We start from the raw sequence: 24,145 nt of genomic DNA on the forward strand, positions 1-24,145 counted from the left end.
TGATGCCAAGTAGCCTTGGATTCTGTTGCTTATGTTCTTGCCTTTGCCTCTTGCCGTCTGTATATTCTGATCTTAGCTGGGCTTGTTGTCTCTGACATTGGCTTGTCCCTCCTGTAAGCCTGTGTGTCAGTACTCCTGGGAGACCATTTCTCTCTGGGATGAATTTGGCTATGGAGAGCTATGGCACAGGGTCAGCTCCAGGGCACAGATGTAAACCTGAAAGATCCTGTCCCCAGCTGTTCCTTGGTTCCTGTGTCCTGATGACTCTCGACTGGTCTCTTTTGGGCCAGGAATTTGAGCAGAAATGGTGGTGTTACTTGTGCTCACAAGTGTGCCAGCACTCCTGGGAGACCAGCTCTCTCCCAGGTATTTAGGTATGGAGCACTGTGGCACAAGATCAGCTCCTGGCACAAAATCTAGATTCTTAATATGAGAGAGTATGCAATATTTGTCTATGATGGCTTATTTTGCTTAGTATAACCCCCAGTTTCATCTATTTTCCTGTGAATGACATAATGTCATTGTTCTCTGTGGCTGAATAAAACTCCATATCACACACACATACATGCTTACATATGTCACATTTTATTTATCTATTCCTGTGTTAGATGGCATCTATGCTTATTCCATACTATTAGTTGATCCACAGCAAACAAGGACATGCAAGAATCTCTGTGTTTTACTGACTTATATTTCTTAGAGTATATACCACATAGAAGTAGAACTAGAAGTGTAACTGGGTCTTGTGGTAGGTTTTAGTTGTTTTTTTTTTTTTCTGGGAGGGGGAAAGGGGTTGTTGTTTTAGGAATTTGCATGCTGTTTTAATAGTGACGAATTTTACATCTCCACCAGCAGTATATAAGGGTCCCCTTTTCCACCATTCTTCTTTCCCCCACATCCTCATCAGCATTTGTCATTCATAGTTTACTTGATGGTAGCCATGATAACTGGAGTAAGATGAACTTTCCATGTGGTTTTTAATTTGCTTGGGTTTTTTTTTTTTTTTTTTGGCTTAGTTTTTCTTGATGTTTTGACTTTCATCTTATTCTGTGGATATCTGTCTCAATGTGATGTGTTTCTTAGTAACTATAGAGTGTTAGATCTTGTTTTTTCACCTAATCAGCTCCTTCATATCTCTTGATTTATGAATTGAGACTATTTATATTCAATGTATTACTGAAAATGTCTACTAATTCCTGTAACCTTGTTGCTTGGATTAATGTGTTTTTATCTGTACCAGTATTAAGAGATTGCTGGTTCATTGTGCTGAATATGATGGACTCCCACTTAATTCTCCTTTGTTCATATAGTCCTCAAAAATTAACTCCTTTTCTGTGTGCTCATAATTGAGGCTCTTCTGAGTATAGTATTCCTGTTAGTACCTTTTCAGTGCTGGTGGGGTGATCATGAACTTCCCTAGTGTTTGCTTGTCTTGAAATACACAATACACCAGTGGTTTTCAACCTTCCTGATGCTATAACCCTTTAATACAGTCCTTCATGTTGTGGTGATCCTAACCATAAAATTATTTTCATTGCTATTTTGTAACTGTAATTTTGCTACTGTTCTTAATCATAATGTAAATATCTGATATGCAGGATATCTGGTATGTGTTCTCAGAGGGGTTTAGGCCCAAAGTTGAGAACTGTTGTAATAGTCAAGATGTCAGAAATACAAAGAAACTATTAAAAGCTTTCAGGGAAAACTGCCAATTCACCTCCAAAGGCAAATATATCAGCTAGTATCAGATCTCTTGCAAGTAACCCTAAAAACTAGGTAAGCATGCAATGATATATTTCAACCCTTGAAAATAAATGCCAGTCAAGGCTGCTATATATCCAAGTACTGAAGAGCTATCTCATCAGTTAAGATCACTAGCCACATCCTAGTGCACCAACATGCAGCTCATAATGCTCTGTAACTCTAGTCCCAGTGGATCCGATGCTTTCTGTCACTTCTATAAACACCGCGTGCATGTGGTACATAGATGGGTGCAAGCCAAATGGCTATACATATAAAAACAATAAACATTTTATTTCCTAAAAAAAACCAAAAAACAGATTGCAATATCCACAAAAGTGGTGGTTCCGAAATACGGTATACAGAAAAACTAAGGCAAATCCATCCTCTGAAGTTTCCAGACATCAGCAGGGAAGGGAGGGATGAATGTGCTGAGCAGTGAAATTACTGTGGGCAGACGGTGCTGCTACACATTTATTAACATCCTGAGGAGTAACATCTATATAGGTGAATGCTTTTTAACAACACAGACCACTCTGCTATGAGATATGTTGGCGTGATCCTGTGCATATTGGGAGGGAGGATTATATAGCAATTCTTTGTACTAATGTTTAGTTTGGTTATGAGCCTAAAATTTCTGTAGAAGGTAAAAGTTTTTTAAGATGCATAGAAAAGGCGTTGGGTATTTAGCTCAGTGGTAGAGCTCTTGCCTAGCAAATGCAAGGCCCTGTGTTCAGTCCCCAGCTCTGAAAAAGAAGAAGCAGCATAAGCATAGAAAAAAGAAAACCCCAATGTGGTACTGACATGAAGATAGACATTGTAAGTAATGAGGTAGAATTCAGTTATACAAAAAGGCAATCTATGCTCACTTCATTTTCAGCAGGGACGTTCCAAGACCTTTTAGTGGAAGAAAGAAGAGTGTTTAACAAATGGTACAGTAACAACTGAATAGGAATAGCCACATACCTACAATGAAATTGCACTCTTAGCTCTCACTACAAAATTTTTTATGTCAAATGGTTGAAGACCTAGAATAAGAGCTAAACCCATAAAATTCTTAGGAGAAACTATAAAGGTTTCTTGTAAGGGTAAATTTTATGACTTTGGTTTGGTGATGTTTAGGTCCAACATCAGAAACATGAGCAACAAAGAAAAAAATTAGACTAGACCACATCATGATTAAAAACAACTTTTGCATCAAGAGGTATCCAAAAAAGAGAGAACTCACAGAATGAGAGTATGCAAATCATGTATGCATAGCCTATATCAAGACACACAACAGTTTCAATGCAATGAAAGTTCAGCTTGTAAGTAAGCAAAAATCCAAGTATATGTTCTTGAAAGAAAATGACCATGTAGCCAGTAAATACATGGCCTTCAGGACTCAATAGTCATTACAGATACACAGTAAAAGCACGGAGATGTAACCCCAGATTCCCCAGCTAGAATTTGCTAAAGTAATGTTTTAAATTAGCATGTTGGAGATATTAGAATCCACATTTATTGCTGGTGGAAATGAAAGTGACACAGGCTTTTCTGAAAACTGCCAGTTAGCTAGGCCATTTAAGTAGACAGTCAATAGTGACTTCCCTTCTAGGTATGAGTAGTGTTAAGAAATTTGCAAGTTAGAAACTTGCCATTAAGGAAGACATCTGCACAGACAGATGTAAGTAGAGTTGTTAGGAGTGTAAAGAATGGAATTTATAGACAATTTATATCATTGGCTAGATAGTTAATTGTAGGCTTGATAGAAATCTAAAATTTGAATACTCAGCAGATAGCTCAACATTGATTATTACAGACTATAGTAAACTTAGTGGCTTAAACAGTATAAATTATATTACTGTCACAAAGTTGTTGAAATACGCTTTTAGATAGATTAGTTTGCTGGGGCTTATAGAAGAATACAGCAGAAATGTGGTAGCCTAAATCAATAGTTACTCTTAGAGTTCTGGAGTCTAGAAGTCTGAAGTTAAGCTATTGACAGGGCTGTGCTCCATTCTGAAGACTCTGGGAAAGAATCCTGCTTCATAGCTTTTTGGCAACCTTCAACTGCCTTTGGCTTATTGCTGTCTCACCATTCTCATTCTGCATGCCTGCGTATTTCTCTCTGTGTCTTCCCATTGTTTTTCAATCTTCTGTAGTTATTTGAGGGTCTCGAGGGAACCTTCTCCTAAGAACCAAATGGGGGGTAGAGAGAGACGAGAACCTTGTGCAATGAACGACACACGGAAGCAGTCTGAGTAGCATCAAGGTCTCACTCTATTGAGAAAGGCTCAAGGCTTAAATGCACAAGCAAAAGGGGAAGTACTTCTCAGCAGGAGGGGTGGGGCAGTAGAAATACACAAGCAAAAGGGGAAGTACAAGTACTTATCAGCAGGAGGGGTGGGGCTGTGGAAATTTTTCTTTTGGCAGCTACACGGGGAAGCTGGAACTTGGTGGTATCAGGGTGTGGTCAGAACATCTGGCACTGACTTAGGGCTGGAACATTCTGTGGTTCTCGGAACGGTGCGTTGTGGCCCACTTTTGACCCCCTTTTCTTCTCGGGGGGAGAGGCCCAATTCAGAGATCAGGAAAATTGTGTTGTCTTAATAGCTCCCAACAGTATTGTATTGTATTGTATTGTATTGTATTGTATTGTATTGTATTGTATTGTATTGTATTGTAGTGTGTGTGTGTGTGTGTGTGTGTGTGTGTGTGTGTGTGTGTGTGTACACCCTGGCACACATATGGAGGTCAGAGGGCAATCTCAGGTTTTGGACAATGTCTTCTACCTACTTGAGACAAGATCTCTTTTGTTGTTCGCTGCTGTTTAAGTTTAGCTGATTGGCCTATGGGCTTCCAAGGATTCCTCTCTGTCTTCCTTTAGCTTGTTTTAGGTTCCCTAGGACTATAAGGCCTGTGCTGCTATCTGGTTTTTATGTGAGCTATAGGGGCTTGAATTGCCCTCATGCTTTACCCACTGAGCCACCTCCCCAGCCCTTTTCTTGGTTTTTATTAATTTTTTTATTTTTATTTTTTTACAAAATATTCTTTGAAATTTTCATACCTGCATACACCTCATTTTTATAAGCACACAAGTAACTGGAATCATGTTTTGCTCAAAACAATGTCACCTTGATGTAGTCCCATCTGTAAAGACCCTATTTCCAAGTAGTCATATTTTAAGGTTCTAGGTAGACATGAATATTGAAGGGACACTCTTCAATATACTGGCTGACTGAGCACAAAACAAAAGTAGCAGGGGCTGGCTGACTTGCTCCCCTGAGCCATTTTCCAAGCCAGTGGCTTTGTTTCCATGACTCAAGCAAGGTGCACTTTATTTTGGAGCAGAAGACACACAAAACTTGTGCCGTATAGGCCAGAGTAGTTAATGGAAGGGGAAGAGTGTGCGGGGTTCTGTGCTGTCATCTTGCATCTGCATTTCCCCAGCTCCTGGGCAGTCTCAAAGAACAGAGTTCTGAGTTCTAGTACCCTCAGTTCAGCTAGAGTTGAAGATGACCTGGGCCACCAGCTACAGTAGTCACTGGGGACTTAGTGAGTACAAAGGCCAATGTAGTAAGTGTGAGGCAGAGAGGATGAATCTTATTGCCTTCACCATGGAGGAGAAACTATTGATTTTTTGTGACTGTGTTTTTTAGTTTGTTACAGAAAATGTCATATGCAAAAAAGGTAACAGTGTAGCATAATGTCCTATCCCCCCCCGCCCCCCCCCCCCCCCCCCCCCCGTATGCTGGCACCTAGCTTCAGAAGTTGACATTTTACTATTGCCCTTGCTTCTTCAGTTTCTCCTTACTTTGGGAACAAGGATGTATTTTGGAGCCAATCTCAGATTTCATATAGCTTACATACAGTGCAGTACAGCTTCATACTTCATCCATGTAGCCTCATCCAAAATCTAAAACCCAAATCAAACCAATTTTTTTTCTGTTGGTGTTCAAAAAGTTTCAGATTTCAGGAGGACACCTGTAATTTCAACTGTGGAGAACAGAAATATTTGTGAAGAAGACCTATGCACATCTCTAAGACTCCAAAGCAAAACAAGACTCAGGCTGAGGCAATGGCTCAGTGGGTAAAAGCTCTTGTTACCAAGCTTAATGACCTGAGTTCCATACCCAGAACCTACATGATGGAAAGAGAACCAACTCCCAAAAGTTGTCTTTAGAGCCCCACACACGCACAGTAATACAGGTGTTCCTTCCCCAGAGTTTATTATACTAAATAAATATAAGGCACACATCCAGAAGTCAAGTCACTTCTGGGTCTAAACACTTTGGATAAAGAATACACTGCATACACAAACAACACACACACATACGCTTACTCATTATAGACTTATGAAATGACTACCATATCATAGCTGAAATTTTCACGAGCCTTATTATTAACCAACAATTCATCTGCCCTTGCTTTTCCTTTATTGTCTCAAACCTGTTTTTTTTTTAAAGTGGTGTGTAAATCAAGAGCCAACCAAATTATACACATCAGTTGGATTGTCTCCACCAATAGCTCTCCACCTTCTTCAGTGCTCTATATTTACTAAGGAACAAAAACTTATCCAAATCTTGGATGTGGCTTTTTGCATCCTGGGGCATCAACCTGTAGATCCAAGTTCTTTGTCGTTTCCTTTTATTCCTCCCCCACCTCTTCCTCTTCCTGTCTTGCTCCTCCTCGTAGTGACATCTCATAGGTAGTGTGCTTCATGAAAGAGCACATAAAACTGGTTTTCTCTCTAATGCCATTACGAATGCCCCCATGGGTCCATGTGGTGTTGGCATGTTCGTCATCCTTCCTGCTGAGCCGGTGCACAGTCAGCTCCTGGCAGATGCTGGATGCTGGAGAAGACAGTGGTTCTCAACCTGCAGGTTGCAAGCCCTTTGGGGTTGTATATCATATATTTACATTGTTTCATAACAGTGGCAAAATTACAGTTATGAATTAGCAACAAAATAATTGTATGGTTGGGGGGGGGGTGGTCACCATAACCTGAGGAACTGAACTAAATGGTCATAGCATTAGGAAGGTTGAGAATGCACGAGAACTTGAAAAGTACAAGTGTGTAGTCGCTGCCCTAGTTGGAAGAAACCAGAAGCTATGGGTGGAGCCTTAGCAACAGTATTCCTTTGTATCTGGGACTTAATATTTGTACATCTTTATGAACCTTGATGCAGCTACACAGTATATAATAAAGGATAATAAAACATTTTCAGCCAGGCGTGGTGGCGCACGCCTTTAATCTCAGCACTTGGGAGGCAGAGGCAAATGGATTTCTGAGTTCGAGGCCAGCCTGGTCTACAGAGTGAGTTCCAGGACAGCCAGGGCTACACAGAGAAGCCCTGTCTCAAAACAAACAAACAAACAAACCATTTTCACCTCTAAGTATTAATCATGTTATGTGCTTGGAATTTTACTCTTCTAGTCATTTTGAAATGAAGCATAGATTGTTTTAACCAGTAGTTACCTAATAGCTCTAGAGAAGAACCAGTATTCTGCCACGCTGTGTTTTGGTGCCATATCCTCTGCTCTTTCCAGTCTCCAGCCATCAGATTCCATTGTTCTTCCCCAAGACCAACTTACTAGTTTCCACAAATGAATGACATCATGGCATTTGTGTTTCTGTCTGGCTTTTTTCACTTAACATAATAATTCCCATTTCTCTTCATGTTGCTCCAAAAGGTTTTTAGTATTCCATTCTTTTTATGACTGAATACTATTCTAGTGTGTAATGATACCACAACATCATTATCTGTTCATCCATTGAAGGGCATTGGACTGATTGTGTATTTGTTAATAGTGCAATAAGAAATATAGGAATATAAGTATATTCTGGTATAATGACCTCAGCTTTGAATGAGTCTTACCTAGTTGGATTTGCATATGGCCATTTGATTATTTCCTTTTTTTTTTTTTTTTTGGTATTTAGTGGCTCTGTATTCCAAATATTGATCCATTGTTGAATGAATAATTTGCAAATGTTTTTTCCACTCTGTAGACTCTCATTTCTTTACTGTGTGAGAAATTCTTAGTTCATCATCCTGTTTGTCTGTTTTCATTGTCTGTGCCTTTGGGTCCTGTCACTAAAACCAAGTCATCACCTACATCACACCAGGGTACAGAAGCCTTCCTCCTGCTCCTGCAGTGATGTTAGAAGTTTACGTTTTCCGTGTAGGCCTTTGACCCCGCTGTCAGTGAGAGGATGAGATGCAGTGTTCTTGTTTTGTTTTGTTTTTGAGATGCAGTGTTGTTTTGCTGCCCATGTGCATGTATTGTTCCATCACTGTTTAGTAAGAGACCGAGTTTTCTTTGTCCACCTTACACTAAATGTTTCATTTTTATGGCTTTTGCGAATGGGTTGATCTCTTAATTTTCTTTTCAGCAATTTCATTGTATGACCTGTGTTTGGAATCTTAGAACGCATCATAATGATGTGGGAGAATGCAAGTTTGAGGGCAACCATGGCCATATACTGAACTCAAGGGCAGCCAAGGCTGCACAGAGAAAGCCCAATTTTTGTATGCTTAATGCTATTCTTCAGTTCTGATAGCTTTGTGATGGGGAATTTAGTTTTTTCTACATATAAAATCATGTCATATGCAAATATGGATAATGTAATTTCCAGTCTAGATATCCTATTTTCTCTTTCCTGATGCTCATGCTAAGACTTTTCAGTACTGTGTTAAGTAAGAGTGGTGAGGTCAGATCCCTTTGTGGTTTATAGCCTTAGAGGAAATGTTTGCAGTCTCCTTGCTCAGTGTCATATGGCTGTGGGTTTGCATACATAGCCTTTAGTATTTGGAGGATCTCCTTCGATATATTATCTGGTAAAAGTGTTCTGCCATGTAAAATATTAAATCTTATTGCACACTCTTTATGTGTGGAGATGAAAATATATTACAGTCCTGACTTGTGGTGCTGTGTTTTGCTTATTGGTTTGTATATGTTGAATCCTTGAATTTCACTTTATCATTTTGATCTTTTCCATGTACCAACAAATATAGGTCAATTATATTTTATTGAAAAGTTTTGCAGCCATGTTTATACAAAATATGGATTATAGTTTTCCTGATTTTCATACCAGGATATTGAGAAAAGCTGGACCTATAAAAGTGTTTGGCAGAGTTCCTTCCATTTCAATTTTTTGAAGTTCTCAAAGAATTGCAACTAGTTCTCTAAATGAACAGCATAAGTCAGTAGTCAATTCACTAGGTCTTAGATGGTCCTTTACACTTAAGGCTTCAGGCTCACGACTCAGTACTGGTTTGCTTAGTTTAGACTTTCCCTCCTTTTCTCCCTTCCTCCACCTCTCCTTTCTTCTCCCCTGCCCCAGTTTACTTTTTCGAGTTTTGTTTCTCTGCATAGCCAGCTTCACTGTTTTCATTGAACTCAGTATGAATCCTAGTTGGCCTCAAACCTGAATCCTCCTGCCACTTCCACCTCTGTCCTAGAGTTACAAACAAACCACCATGTCTACGTGGGCTCGATTGACTCAGTTGTGGTGGTCTATATGTGATGCTCATGGATCCATCCCGCTTCTAGGCTCCGAGTTATTTCTTTTTTTTTTTTTCCATTTTTTATTAGGTATTTAGATCATTTACATTTCCAATTCTATACCAAAAGTCCCCCATACCCACCCACCCCCAATCCCCTACCCACCCACTCCCCCTTTTTGGCCCTGGCGTTCCCCTGTACTGGGGCATATAAAGTTTGCGTGTCCAATGGGCCTCTCTTTCCAGTGATGGCCGACTAGGCCATCTTTTGATACATATGCAGCTAGAGTCAAGAGCTCCGGGGTACTGGTTAGTTCATAATGTTGTTCCGCCTATAGGGTTGCAGATCCCTTTAACTCCTTGGCTACTTTCTCTAGCTCCTCCATTGGGAGCCCTGTGATCCATCCATTAGCTGACTGTGAGCATCCACTTCTGTGTTTGCTAGGCCCCGGCATAGTCTCACAAGAGACAGCTACATCTGGGTCCTTTCGATAAAATCTTGCTAGTGTATGCAATGGTGTCAGCGTTTGGATGCTGATTATGGGGTGGATCCCTGGATATGGAAGTCTCTACATGGACCATCCTTTCATCTCAGCTCCAAACTTTGTCTCTGTAACTCCTTCCAAGGGTGTTTTGTTCCCACTTCTAAGGAGGGGCATAGTGTCCACACTTCAGTCTTCATTTTTCTTGAGTTTCATGTGTTTAGGAAATTGTATCTTATACCTTGGGTATCCTAGGTTTTGGGCTAATATCCACTTATCAGTGAGTACATATTGTGTGAGTTCCTTTGTGAATGTGTTACCTCACTCAGGATGATGCCCTCCAGGTCCATCCATTTGGCTAGGAATTTCATAAATTCATTCTTTTTAATAGCTGAGTAGTACTCCATTGTGTAGATGTACCACATTTTCTGTATCCATTCCTCTGTTGAGGGGCATCTGGGTTCTTTCCAGCTTCTGGCTATTATAAATAAGGCTGCTATGAACATAGTGGAGCATGTGTCCTTCTTACCAGTTGGGGCATCTTCTGGATATATGCCCAGGAGAGGTATTGCTGGATCCTCCGGTAGTACTATGTCCAATTTCCTGAGGAACCGCCAGACTGATTTCCAGAGTGGTTGTACAAGCCTGCAATCCCACCAACAATGGAGGAGTGTTCCTCTTTCTCCACATCCACGCCAGCATCTGCTGTCACCTGAATTTTTGATCTTAGCCATTCTGACTGGTGTGAGGTGGAATCTCAGGGTTGTTTTGAGTTGCATTTCCCTGATGATTAGGGATGTTGAACATTTTTTCAGGTGCTTCTCTGCCATTCGGTATTCCTCAGGTGAGAATTCTTTGTTCAGTTCTGAGCCCCATTTTTAAATGGGGTTATTTGATTTTCTGAAGTCCACCTTATTGAGTTCTTTATATATGTTGGATATTAGTCCCCTATCTGATTTAGGATAGGTAAAGATCCTTTCCCAATCTGTTGGTGGTCTTTTTGTCTTATTGACGGTGTCTTTTGCCTTGCAGAAACTTTGGAGTTTCATTAGGTCCCATTTGTCGATTCTCGATCTTACAGCACAAGCCATTGCTGTTCTGTTCAGGAATTTTTCCCCTGTGCCCATATCTTCAAGGCTTTTCCCCACTTTCCCCTCTATAAGTTTCAGTGTCTCTGGTTTTATGTGAAGTTCCTTGATCCACTTAGATTTGACCTTAGTACAAGGAGATAAGTATGGATCGATGCGCATTCTTCTACATGATAACAACCAGTTGTGCCAGCACCAATTGTTGAAAATGCTGTCTTTCTTCCACTGGATGGTTTTAGCTCCCTTGTCGAAGATCAAGTGACCATAGGTGTGTGGGTTCATTTCTGGGTCTTCAATTCTATTCCATTGGTCTACTTGTCTGTCTCTATACCAGTACCATGCAGTTTTTATCACAATTGCTCTGTAGTAAAGCTTTAGGTCAGGCATGGTGATTCCACCAGAGGTTCTTTTATCCTTGAGAAGAGTTTTTGCTATCCTAGGTTTTTTGTTATTCCAGATGAATTTGCAAATTGCTCCTTCTAATTCGTTGAAGAATTGAGTTGGAATTTTGATGGGGATTGCATTGAATCTGTAGATTGCTTTTGGCAAGATAGCCATTTTTACAATGTTGATCCTGCCAATCCATGAGCATGGGAGATCTTTCCATCTTCTGAGATCTTCTTTAATTTCTTTCTTCAGAGATTTGAAGTTTTTATCATATAGATCTTTCACTTCCTTAGTTAGAGTCACGCCAAGATATTTTATATTATTTGTGACTATTGAGAAGGGTGTTGTTTCCCTAATTTCTTTCTCAGCCTGTTTATTCTTTGTATAGAGAAAGGCCATTGACTTGTTTGAGTTTATTTTATATCCAGCTACTTCACCGAAGCTGTTTATCAGGTTTAGGAGTTCTCTGGTAGAATTTTTAGGGTCACTTATATATACTATCATATCATCTGCAAAAAGTGATATTTTGACTTCTTCTTTTCCAATTTGTATCCCCTTAATCTCCTTTTGTTGTCGAATTGCTCTGGCTAATACTTCAAGTACTATGTTGAAAAGGTAGGGAGAAAGTGGGCAGCCTTGTCTAGTCCCTGATTTTAGTGGGATTGCTTCCAGCTTCTCTCCATTTACTTTGATGTTGGCTACTGGTTTGCTGTAGATTGCTTTTATCATGTTTTGGTATGGGCCTTGAATTGCTGATCTTTCCAACACTTTTATCATGAATGGGTGTTGGATCTTGTCAAATGCTTTTTCTGCATCTAACGAGATGATCATGTGGTTTTTGTCTTTGAGTTTGTTTATATAATGGATTACATTGATGGATTTTCGTATATTAAACCATCCCTGCATCCCTGGAATAAAACCTACTTGGTCAGGATGGATGATTGCTTTAATGTGTTCTTGGATTCGGTTAGCGAGAATTTTATTGAGGATTTTTGCATTGATATTCATAAGAGAAATTGGTCTGAAGTTCTCTATCTTTGTTGGGTCTTTCTGTGGTTTAGGTATCAGAGTAATAGTGGCTTCATAAAATGAGTTGGGTAGAGTACCTTCTACTTCTATTTTGTGAAATAGTTTGTGCAGAACTGGAATTAGATCTTCTTTGAAGGTCTGATAGAACTCTGCACTAAACCCGTCTGGTCCTGGGCTTTTTTTGGCTGGGAGACTATTGATAACTGCTTCTATATCTTTAGGTGATATGGGACTGTTTAGATGGTCAACTTGATCCTGATTCAACTTTGGTACCTGGTATCTGTCCAGAAATTTGTCCATTTCATCCAGGTTTTCCAGTTTTGTTGAGTATAGCCTTTTGTAGAAGGATCTGATGGTGTTTTGGATTTCTTCAGGATCTGTTGTTATGTCTCCCTTTTCATTTCTGATTTTGTTAATTAGGATTTTGTCCCTGTGCCCTTTAGTGAGTCTAGCTAAGGGTTTATCTATCTTGTTGATTTTTTCAAAGAACCAACTCCTCGTTTGGTTAATTCTTTGAATAGTTCTTCTTGTTTCCACTTGGTTGATTTCACCCCTGAGTTTGATTATTTCCTGCCGTCTACTCCTCTTGGGTGAATTTTCTTCCTTTTTTTCTAGAGCTTTTAGATGTGTTGTCAAGCTGCTAGTATGTGCTCTCTCCCGTTTCTTCTTGGAGGCACTCAGAGCTATGAGTTTCCCTCTTAGAAATGCTTTCATTGTGCCCCATAGGTTTGGGTACGTTGTGGCTTCATTTTCATTAAACTCTAAAAAGTCTTTAATTTCTTTCTTTATTCCTTCCTTGACCAAGGTATCATTGAGAAGAGTGTTGTTCAGTTTCCATGTGAATGTTGGCTTTCCATTATTTATGTTGTTATTGAAGATCAGTCTTAGGCCATGGTGGTCTGATAGGATACATGGGACAATTTCAATATTTTTGTATCTGTTGAGGCCTGTTTTGTGACCAATTATATGGTCAATTTTGGAGAAGGTCCCGTGAGTTGCTGAGAAGAAGGTATATCCTTTTGTTTTAGGATAAAATGTTCTGTAGATATCTGTCAGGTCCATTTGTTTCATAACTTCTGTTAGTTTCACTGTGTCCCTGTTTAGTTTCTGTTTCCACGATCTGTCCATTGATGAAAGTGGTGTGTTGAAGTCTCCCACTATTATTGTGTGAGGTTCACGTGTGCTTTGAGCTTTACTAAAGTGTCTTTAATGAATGTGGCTGCCTTTGCATTTGGAGCGTAGATATTCAGAATTGAGAGTTCCTCTTGGAGGATTTTACCTTTGATGAGTATGAAGTGTCCCTCCTTGTCTTTTTTAATAACTTTGGGTTGGAAGTCGATTTTATCCGATATTAAAATGGCTACTCCAGCTTGTTTCTTCAGACCATTTGCTTGGAAAATTGTTTTCCAGCCTTTCACTCTGAGGTAGTGTCTGTCTTTTTCCCTGAGATGGGTTTCCTGTAAGCAGCAGAATGTTGGGTCCTGTTTGTGTAGCCAGTCTGTTATTCTATGTCTTTTTATTGGGGAGTTGAGACCATTGATATTAAGAGATATTAAGGAAAAGTAATTGTTGCTTCCTGTTGTTTTTGTTGTTAAAGTTGGCATTCTGTTCTTGTGGCTGTCTTCTTTTAGTTTTGTTGAGGGATTATCTTCTTGTTTTTTCTAGGGCGTGGTTCCCGTCCTTGTATTGGTTTTTTTCTGTTATTATCCTTTGAAGGGCTGGATTCGTGGAGAGATAATGGGTGAATTTAGTTTTGTCGTGGAATACTTTGGTTTCTCCATCTATGGTAATTGAGAGTTTGGCTGGGTATAGTAGCCTGGGCTGGAATTTGTGTTCTCTTAGTGTCTGTATAACATCTGTCCAGGCTCTTCTGGCTTTCATAGTCTCTGGTGAAAAATCTGGTGTAATTCTGATAGGCTTGCCTTTATATGTTACTTGACCTTTTTCCCTTACTGCTTTTAGTATTCTATCTTTATTTAGTGCATTTGTTGTTCTGATTATTATGTGTCGGGAGGAATTTCTTTTCTGGTCCAGTCTATTTGGAGTTCTGTAGGCTTCTTGTATGTTCATGGATATCTCTTTCTTTAGATTTGGGAAGTTTTCTTCAATAATCTTGTTGAAGATGTTTGCTGGTCCTTTGAGTTGAAAATCTTCATTCTCATCCACTCCTATTATCCGTAGGTTCAGTCTTCTCATTGTGTCCTGGATTTCTTGGATGTTTTGAGTTAGGATCTTTTTGCATTTTCCATTTTCTTTGATTGTTGTGCCGATGTTCTCTATGGAATCTTCTGCACCTGAGATTCTCTCTTCCATTTCTTGTATTCTGTTGCTGATGCTCGCATCTATGGTTCCAGATTTCTTTCCTAGTGTTTCTATCTCCACTGTTGCCTCACTTTGGGTTTTCTTTATTGTGTCTACTTCCCTTTTTAGGTCTTGGATGGTTTTATTCATTTCCATCACCTGTTTGGTTGTGTTTTCCTGCAATTCTTTAAGGGATTTTTGTGTTTCCTCTTTAATGTCTTCTACCTGTTTGGTTATGTTTTCCTGTAATTCTTTAAGGGATTTTTGTGTTTCCTCTTTAATGTCTTCTACTTGTTTAGCAGTGTTCTCCTGTATTTCTTTAAGTGAGTTATTTATGTCCTTCTTGATGTCCTCTACCATCATCATGAGATATGCTTTTAAATCCAGGTCTAGCTTTTCAGGTGTGTTGGGGTGCCCTGGACTGGGCGAAGTGGGAGTGCTGGGTTCTGATGATGGTGAGTAGTCCTGGTTTCTGTTAGTAAGATTCTTACGTTTACCTTTCGCCATCTGGTAATCTCTGGAGTTAGTTGTTATAGTTGTCTCTGTTTAGAGATTGTTCCTCTGGTGATTTTGTTACACTATATCAGCAGACCAGGGAGACTAGCTCTCTTCCCTGAGTTTCAGTGGTCAGAGCAGTCTCTGCAGGCAAGCTCTCCTCTTTCAGGGAGGTGCACAGTTATCTGGTGTTTGGACCTCCTCCTGGCCGAAGATGAAGGCCCAAAACAGAATTTTTCCCAGAAGCTGTGTTGCTTTGGCCTGCAGACTGCCCGCTGCGGAGTCCCAGAATCAAGGTGGCCCCCGCGGAACGTGAGGCAGAAGCCTCACGGGCTGTGCGGACACCTGTGCTCTGACCAGGAAGGTGGCCCGTTGTCTGGAGCCAAAAATGGCGCCGCCTCAGAGGCTCTGTGGCTCTCGCCCGGTCCAGAAGCTGCTGGCCTCTGTGTTCCACACTCTCACCCGCAGACCGCCTGCCGCGGAGTCCCGGAACCAAGATGGCCCCCACAGAATGTGAGGCAGAAGCCTCTCGGGCCGGGTGAACCCCTGTGCTCTCACCAGGAAGGTGGCCGGTTGTCTGGAGCTGGAAATGGCGCCGCCTCAGAGGCTCTGTGGCTCTCGCCCGTTCCAGAAGCTGCTTGCCTCTGTGTTCCACACTCTCACCCGCAGACCACCGGCCGCGGGGTCTCGGAGCCAAGGTGACCCCCGCGGAATGTGAGGCAGAAGCCTCCCGGCCCGAGTTATTTCAGTATGTAGTTTCTCAGGAGAGTTTTTATGACCCTTTGTGTTTCTGGGCTGTTTGTTACATTATCTTTTTCATCTTTGATTTTGTTTGAGATTCATTCTCTCTCTCTCTCTCTCTCCCTTTCTCCCTCCCTGTGTGTGTGTGTGTAGTCTAGCTTGAAGTTTGTCTGTCTTGTTTTCCTTGTTGTTCATCTTTTCTTTTAGTTTATTTTTTCCCTATTTCTTTGCTTCTACTATTTTTTGGTCTGTTTTGTTGCTGCTTTTCTGAGTCCTTGAGATGCACTGCTCAATGTTGGCTTTAGGTTGTTTGGTTTTCTGATATATGGGGATATTGCTATGTATTTTTCTTTGATTATATTACACAGTTTGGGGAGGTTTGTTTTCACTTACTGCCAGGAAATGTTTATGTTCCTTTAATTTTCTAGTTAATTTAATTTTCTAGCTTCTGCTCCCCATCCACTGTTTCTACACTTTCCATTCTTCTTACTGCTATGGATGTGTAAGTTTGCCCCATTGTGTTCTGAGGAGGTGCATGATATTATTTCAGTTTTAAAAACATTACCCTAGCCAGGCGTGGAGGTGCACACCTTTAATCCCAGCACTCGGGAAGCAGAGGCAGGCGGATTTCTGAGTTCGAGGCCAGCCTGGTCTACAGAGTGAGTTCCAGGACAGCCAGGGCTACACAGAAAAGCCCTATCTCGAAAAAACAAAACAAAACAAAAACCCCAAAGACAAAACAAACAAACAAAACCAACCCAAAAACATTACCCTAAATCAAGTGCTGCATGAGTTATCCGAGAGGATGTTCATGTGACATTGAGAAGAATGTGTTCAATTCTGTTGGATGAAATGTGTCAGTAAGATCCATTTGCTCTGTGCGAAATCCTCAGCCAGTACCTAGAAACATACAATATTCTTTCTGTGTATCAGCTAATATTATTCTAATCAAGTTAACAGATATTTTTCCTAATGGAGGGAATACTTTTATAGCTATTCATTTTTACCAGTACAACCCTGGACAAGCTTTGTCATAATTGACTTGAGAATATAACACTAACTTGTTTTTCCCATACAGTACAGTCATGCAAAATTGGTGTTTCAAACTATAGCACATGTCTGGTATATATCAAGATTTAAGGTCTTTAAATTTTCTACCATGCCTTGAAACGGGCTCTTTTGAAAGACAGTTACTAACTGAGCAGTTATGCCTGCGTTAGAGGAGGACTCTATATGGGAAGTAGATTTGATATGCTCTCTGACTTCTGCATAGAGTTCAACGGATGGAAGAGCCTGAAGGCAGAGAGCTGTGAACAAAGTCATGGCAGCGATTGACAGTGTCTCAGGGCACAGGCTTTAAATCCTAAGTACCTGAAGTAGAGTGATGCAGTATGGGTGTAAACCTAAAAAAAATGTAAGCACTATCTTATATCTGCGGTGTTCAATGTTAGCAAGGGACCTTATAATACAAGGTTTGGGAGTGGGACATATTCCGAGAGTTTGAGACAGTGGTCTGGTACATCTTCATACATTGGAAAGGGAAAAGAGCTGGCCTTCCATCCTACCATCCTTCCTCCTTTCCTCCCTTTGTCTTCTCTCCCCTGCCCGCTTCCTCCTTCCTCTTTCCTTCTTCAGAAGATGCAGTGCAGTGACTGGCATTCCAGGAGTTTTGCAAATGAATGTGATCATAGTGTTGGCTGTCACTAGATGGCGCGCACGAGCCCAATTTCTGTGTATTTCCTCTTCGCCTCCAAAGAGATTATTACTTACAGAGAATTGGCAACTGGATTTGAATGACAAGATTATTAGCTTTGCCTTTCAAAAGTCACTTGTAAACCTGCAATGGTTTTTTTGAAGTCTTGCTCCATTGTGTTTTGTTTGTTTGCAAAACCCTTTGAAAGCACAGTGCGGTATCAGTTTTAATGCCTTAGAGTACAAAGAGTATTTATTCTAAATGTACTTTGTTACAGTGTCATTTGTAAAAGTCAGCTGGAGTTTTCTGTTCCAGGGCTTCAGTATTCAGCATCTCTTCCTTTCAGCACATTCTAGAACAGGAGAACCCTTCTCCTACCCTTCATGCCTGCCCTTTTCATTGTCACACAACTTGTGTTTCCATTTCCAACACTGTGTGGTGTGAGGTAGTATAGAGGCCAGGATGGGACGATCTTTATCCTGGTTATCAAAGGTAAGGAGCTAGAAACTAGGAAGAGGTGATCATGTCGGCGGCTGCATCCATCCACACTGCCTTTGCTCTGTTTTGGGTGGGGATGGATAGGAATCTTCATGTCGAAGAAATACTCTCCAGGCCGTACAGGGACTGCACTTAACTCATAGTCTGTGGCCCAGGCACTGGGGGCAAGAATCTGATGTCATTTTTGTTTTTGTTTTTCTGTCACAGCACGTGCCCTTATAGTCGGCCTCCCTTTGGCTATGGAAATTTTCCAAGTTCAATGCCAGAATGTCTTGGTTACTATGAAGACAGATACCAAAAACATGAGGCTATCTTTTCAGCTTTAAATAGAGACTATCCTTTCAGAGACTATCCAGATGAGCACACACACAGTGAAGACTCTCGGAGCTGTGAGAGCATGGACGGGCCCCCTTACTACAGCAGCCATGGCCACGGTGGGGAAGAGTACTTGAATGCCATGCCCACTCTGGACATTGGAGCCTTGGAGAATGTCTTCACAGCCCCAGCCTCAGCCCCCTCTGGTGTCCAGCAAGTCAATGTCACTGACAGCGACGAGGAGGAAGAAGAAAAAGTGCTCAGGAATTTATAGTTTAAAATATGCGCAGAAAATAAACATTTCTTAAAATATATTCTGGGTCAGTTGGTGTGAGAAAAAAAGCCTAGAATGCTTTGCTGAGTGTTTTCAGCCATGATCTGAGGAGTCAGGACCAAGTGCCGTTCATGTCTTCCCAAGTTCTCTTAGTGACCCTGGACTCCCGATGCCTCAGCGTAGGGATCTTAAAATCCAAAGTAGTTACTTTCATGGCTGAAATTTGCACCAACATGTGATAGCATTACGTTATCTTGGAAAATTCAAAATTCAGAAAGCTCCTGTGGCATATGAGGACACATGTGAGTATATCATCTGCACAGCAAGTGTGATATCTCAGGGTACATTATTTTATTTTTCTGAAAATTTTTGGTGTTTATATATTTATAGATGTTGTCAGTTTTTATGTAACATTTTGAAAATATTTTGATAACTTGTAGACATGGACTAGAACTCAGTTGCTAAATTTAATTTACACTAATAACCAATTATAAGTTAAAAATGTATTTTAATGACACCTAGCAGTTCCTTCAGATATATTCATTTCTGTTACTGAACATTTTATCATCATTTTAACTATCTTTCCCATTTGGTATGCATTGTTATATTGTTGTTGTAACTAAATAAACAGATGAAAATGCTCTTGTTAAATGTTTTCTGTTGAGAGGAGGGAGGTAAGCGCACAGAGTGCGGGTCAGGGGTGGTTAGCTTTTATGACACTACAGACACTTTATTAGACAGCAGCAGAGTGGCACAGAACCCTGTTGGTTTGTGTATTAATTACGTGTGTCATTGCTGCAACAAAATACCTGAGAAAAGCAACTCAAGGAAGGATTTATTTTGCTTCATGGTTTGATGGTGCAGTGCATCATGGGGGAATGCATGGCATTAGGAACTGAGGTGGCTGGCCATATTCCAGCTGTGCTCAAGAAGCAGCAGATGAATCCTGGGACTAAGCTTGCTTCCTCTTTGTAAGATGAAAACCCCAGCCCATGGCACAATGCCATCCACATTTAGAGCATGCCGTCCCCTCTCAGTTAACCTGATCTACAAACTTCCTCAGATAGTCCAAAAAAAATTGTCTCCTATGTGATTCTAGATCCTTTCAGGTCACCAATCATTGTAAACCACAGTTTGCAAGAGGTTTGAAATTGTACCATCAAACATATTCCAGTGTATATTCTAATGCTATTGTGCAAGTCTGCCTATGATTTAAACACTCCCCAAAGGGGTTATATTGGGTTCATCTCTCTTGAATTGAAGACCATGGAATTTACTTACAATTCTATACACCTATAGACTTAACTCATAGTAAAAATCAACAAAAATGCCATTCATGATGTCATAGCTTGGCAAGTATCCATTTGTGAATAAAAAAGACCCCCTTCAGAATAGAATAAGATGGCCAACTGTGAGGTCATTTTAAAAAACATCTACAAGGAAGAAAGTGAATTGGTGGGAAATTGCCACAAATCAAGACACTTCCCTCAGGCATCTGTGTAAATTGTGTAAACTGAAGTCTTCATTCTTAAACCTTGTAAGTGTGAACTTCCAGTGACTGAAGGGTGGAGATGAGATTTTTGAAAGAAGCCCTTGCTGTTGTCATCTGAAAGTTAATGACAAAGCATTGCTGCAAAGCTGTTGGGAAAAATGTTTGTTTTCTGAGGTAAACCTCTGAACATCTTTTAAGACTCAAGAGTATGTCCAGGAACGCTTCTTCTAGAACTTCAGATCAGCTGGGAACCATAATTGTCCCATAGTGGAACAGGCATTTGAGCAGATTGGTGTTCAGGATGTATCATTCACAGCTGCAGCCTTCTTACTGAACTAAAAGTTACTGTTGGGGATGCATTTCAGCACCCTCAAGTTGTGGGTATAATGTTTGCAAGTCTATAATTTCTTCAGCTTTGATACTCTGTGTGTGTGTGTGTGTGTGCGCGTGCGCGTGTGCGTGTGCGTGTGTGTGTGTGTGTGTGCGCGCACCTGTGAATGCAGGCCTGGAGGCCAGAGGATGGCATGGCTATCTTCAGTCGCTCTCACTGAGCCTGGCACACTGTCTCCGACTTCCCTAGTTCTGGTTTACAGATGTGCACCACTGTGCTTAGCTTCTACATGGATTCTGAGGATATGAACTCAGGTCCTCAAGTGTGCAAAGCAACTTCCCCAGTTGAGCCATCTCTCCAGCTTTGATACTCTTTAGTTGTTCAGCACAGGCAATTTTGATGTAAAGAACAAATCTTGAATTTCTTGAATGATACAAATATCATTTGTCATTTTATGTGTGAACTAAAGGAAGATTATTTATGTGTTTACTGTTAAACGGTTGCTGTCTAGGAGCAATGCATGCAAAAGCTTGACCTGTTTTATCCCATTTCGTTTAAAAGGCTTTCATCATAGACCTTCTCTTACAGACTGCTTGGTTGAAGAAATCACTGTGTAAAACAGCAAAAAGGTAAAGTTCATAGTTCGCCATTTCCTAATTACCTGTTTCCAGGGTAGCCTTTCACCTCCGACTTCTTCCATTGTTGGTTTTAACAGAATTATTACTCATTGTGGAGTAATAATAAACATTGTGGAGTAAAAATAAATATTACTGTTTGTGTGTATGCCATTGTGAGCCATGCCAGCAGAAGTCAGGAAAGGGCATAGGATCTTACAGAGCTGGAGTTACAAGAGGTTGTGAGCCATTCAACACAGGGGCCTGGAACCGAACTTTGGTCCTCTGGAAGAGCAGGGGGTGCCTTTAACCAGTGTGCCATGTCTCCAGCCCCTTCTACAACTGAGCACTAGCTAGGGCTAGGGAATCTCTTGATCACCTCTCCTCTACACTGGCATCAGAGGTCAGGAGTTCAGGCTGGTTCTAGAACCACGGTGTAAATTGGATTAGAAACCTGCATATTACTTAGGGAAGACCAACCACAGACAATCATGCATACCTACAAAGTACTCACACCTGTTCCCTTACAAGTTTTCAAGCCAATGACTAGAGGTCCACATACTATACACACCATCCCTCGAGGGCATCTGCTTCTCACTAAGGAGGGAAATCTCAGTGCTCCAAGCCACAAGTGCTTTCTGACAGTCTCATTGTCTTGTTTGCTCTTGTTAAGTTGGACTTTGTGGGATTTGTTATGCAAATAGACTCCTTTTCAAAGTATATTATAATGTCAGTAGGCTTCAGGTGTCACTCAAAGTGTTCAGGACTCTAGACATAAGTGCACCAAGTATTTGCAAACTAAAAACCCATTGTACTGCAGGGAGATGGGAGGCTGCCTTCCTGAGAAGCCAAGTTAAGAGAGAGGAGTGTTTCTCAGGGTGTGCTAATTAGACCCCAGCATTTCAGATGTTCTGACTGAATTTGGTCAATTTTGGAAGCTGGTGTCATGCTCCACTTGAAAGACAGCAATATCCATTGTCATCATAATATCACAAAAGTCTGACATCTCAGGTTCCCACACTTACCTGTTGAGACTCCCTTTTTGTTTTTGTTTATTTATTTATTTATTTATTTATTTATTTATTTATTTATTTATTTATTATATGTAAGTACACTGTAGCTGTCTTCAGATGCACCAGAAGAGGGCATCAGATCTCATTACAGGTGGCTGTGAGCCACCATGTGGTTGCTGGGATTTGAACTTCGGACCTTCGGAAGAGCAGTCAGGTGCTCTTACCCACTGAGCCATCTCACCAGCCCCTCCCTTTTTGTTTTAACAGTGACATCACCCAGGACACACTTCAGAAAATGCCTACAAGTGACAGCTGGTGGTTTAGGTTTGTGAACTTCACACATGGATTTCCACAACAGTTAGTTACCTTAAGTGCTTTGCCAAACAAAAGCAGTGTCTTAATAAACTTTTTTTTAAAAAAATTGTGTCTTAACAGTCTTCAAAGATGAAAGAATTGAAACTTGTAATCATTGTAATTCACTGCTGGCTATTAAACCGGGTTTTTAATGAACGATGACAGTGTATCCAAGAACTTATGGAGACAGGTGTGCTTTTAGCTGTCAACCAGCTGTCAGGAGAGTTCTGCCTGGGGCGAAAGTTGGAGCTACATTCGACATGTTTAAGAAAAATGCATTAGGGTAAATTCACTGTACCAAGTGAGGGATTTCTTAAGGGCAGTCCCACCTGCTTTGACCACATTCACATCCCACTACCCTTTACTCGATTTTCCCACTAATCTCCTGTCTCTTTCCTGAAAGTCTCCCCCAACCTGTGGGTGTGTGTGTGTGTGTGTCTGTGTGTGTGTGTGTGTCTGTGTGTGATAAAATCTAGGTTCTACACATGACAGAAAACATGACTGAATCTGGCCTATTTTGCTTCATACAGTATCTCTCCATTCACCTCCCTTCCTTCCGATGACATACTTCAATTTGTCTTTACAGCTGAATAAAACTTTATTGTGGGGCTTCTGAGACAGCTCCGTGGTCACATGGCTTGCCTCACAGCCTAAAAATCTTGAGTTCCAGCCCCAGGTCCCATGTGGTTCCAGCCCCATTACCCACTATCTGGCTGGATTATATCTGATGAGCTTCTTAGCAGTTCTTATACCTCCCCTTGACACTGCACCATTTGAAAAAGGTTTTCAAGTTTGTCTTACAAACCATGTAACCACAACATCAGAAGATAGAAAAAGGGCTCTAACCTACCAAACCTATGATGAAATCTCCAGGCAATCTCTCTTTCTGACAAAAAGAGGATTTTCTCTGTGCTGGGATGTGAGGTTGGAATTGGGTGGAAGTTACTGTTGGCATGAGAACTGAGCAGCTGGGGCACATAGAGTTCCCCCAGGTCCAGTTTGGACCACAACATGAAGGGTGGTGAGCAGATCTCATGGAAGACCATTCTAATCCCTCCTGGGCCATGCTCTGTGTCTGCCCTGCCTGATCCCAGCTCATTCCTCAGGTCTCAGTTTACACAAATCCTAGCTCTCACCAGTGACTGCAATCCTTCATTCTTTTGGTAACAGAACCCTACAATTCTATTCAATGTGGTCATTCTGAAACACTATTTCAGCCCTTGAAGTAGGGTATGGTCAAGTAGCTGAGTTCTGGACTCCTAAGATACCAAGGGATAGTCCCAAAAATATGTTTAAAAGGAGATGCTATGCCTCTCTTTGTCACTGTGACCTTTCTATTATCTGGACTATGGTAGAGATGGCTGGAATCTTGGCAACCATCTTGGACTCTATAGGCCTCATTCTGAAAATGGTCAAGAAGACAAGATGAGCACCACATCTGGACTGGGTGGATTGTTAACACTGTATGAAAGCAAAAGAAACATCTAACCACACTAATCCCCAATAACTTGGTTTCCTCTGCCACATGAAGCTGAACCGGACTCTTCCTAATACAGGCTTTTGTCTTCCAGGATGCATGCAAAAGCCCTCACAGCCTGAGCCAAGTTCCTGCTTTATGTTCCCACAAGGCAGGTGTGCACATCTCCCATCTAAACTCCTCTGTGATCAACCAGGACCGGTGCTGTTTTACAGACCCGAAAGATGTGACTGGTGAACAGGATGACGGATGCAGCCTCTCATTCTTAACATCACAGGCCAGGAAATTCACTGGGCAGCAGACAAGCAGTGCTCCCCAAGTCTGCCTAACTGTA

At 41.0% G+C, this 24,145-nt stretch overlaps 1 protein-coding gene across 2 annotated transcripts in view; it reads left to right on the forward strand.

Moving 5' to 3' along the window:
• The window catches only part of Sox30 (SRY (sex determining region Y)-box 30), a 38,924-nt gene extending 19,758 nt beyond the window's left edge, over nt 1-19,166 (forward strand). The window contains exon 4 of one of the 2 annotated variants that reach the window (XM_006532797.4): nt 18,149-18,267. In XM_006532797.4, coding sequence (XP_006532860.1) covers nt 18,149-18,267 — 119 coding nt within the window. Of the gene's footprint in view, nt 1-18,148 lie in introns of both variants that reach the window. The other variant, NM_173384.2, reaches the window with a different exon arrangement.
• The last annotated feature ends 4,979 nt before the right edge of the window (nt 19,167-24,145 follow it).

The sequence above is a fragment of the Mus musculus genome, chromosome 11, assembly GCF_000001635.26.
Source record: "Mus musculus strain C57BL/6J chromosome 11, GRCm38.p6 C57BL/6J".
In the NCBI taxonomy this organism is placed as follows: domain Eukaryota; kingdom Metazoa; phylum Chordata; class Mammalia; order Rodentia; family Muridae; genus Mus; species Mus musculus.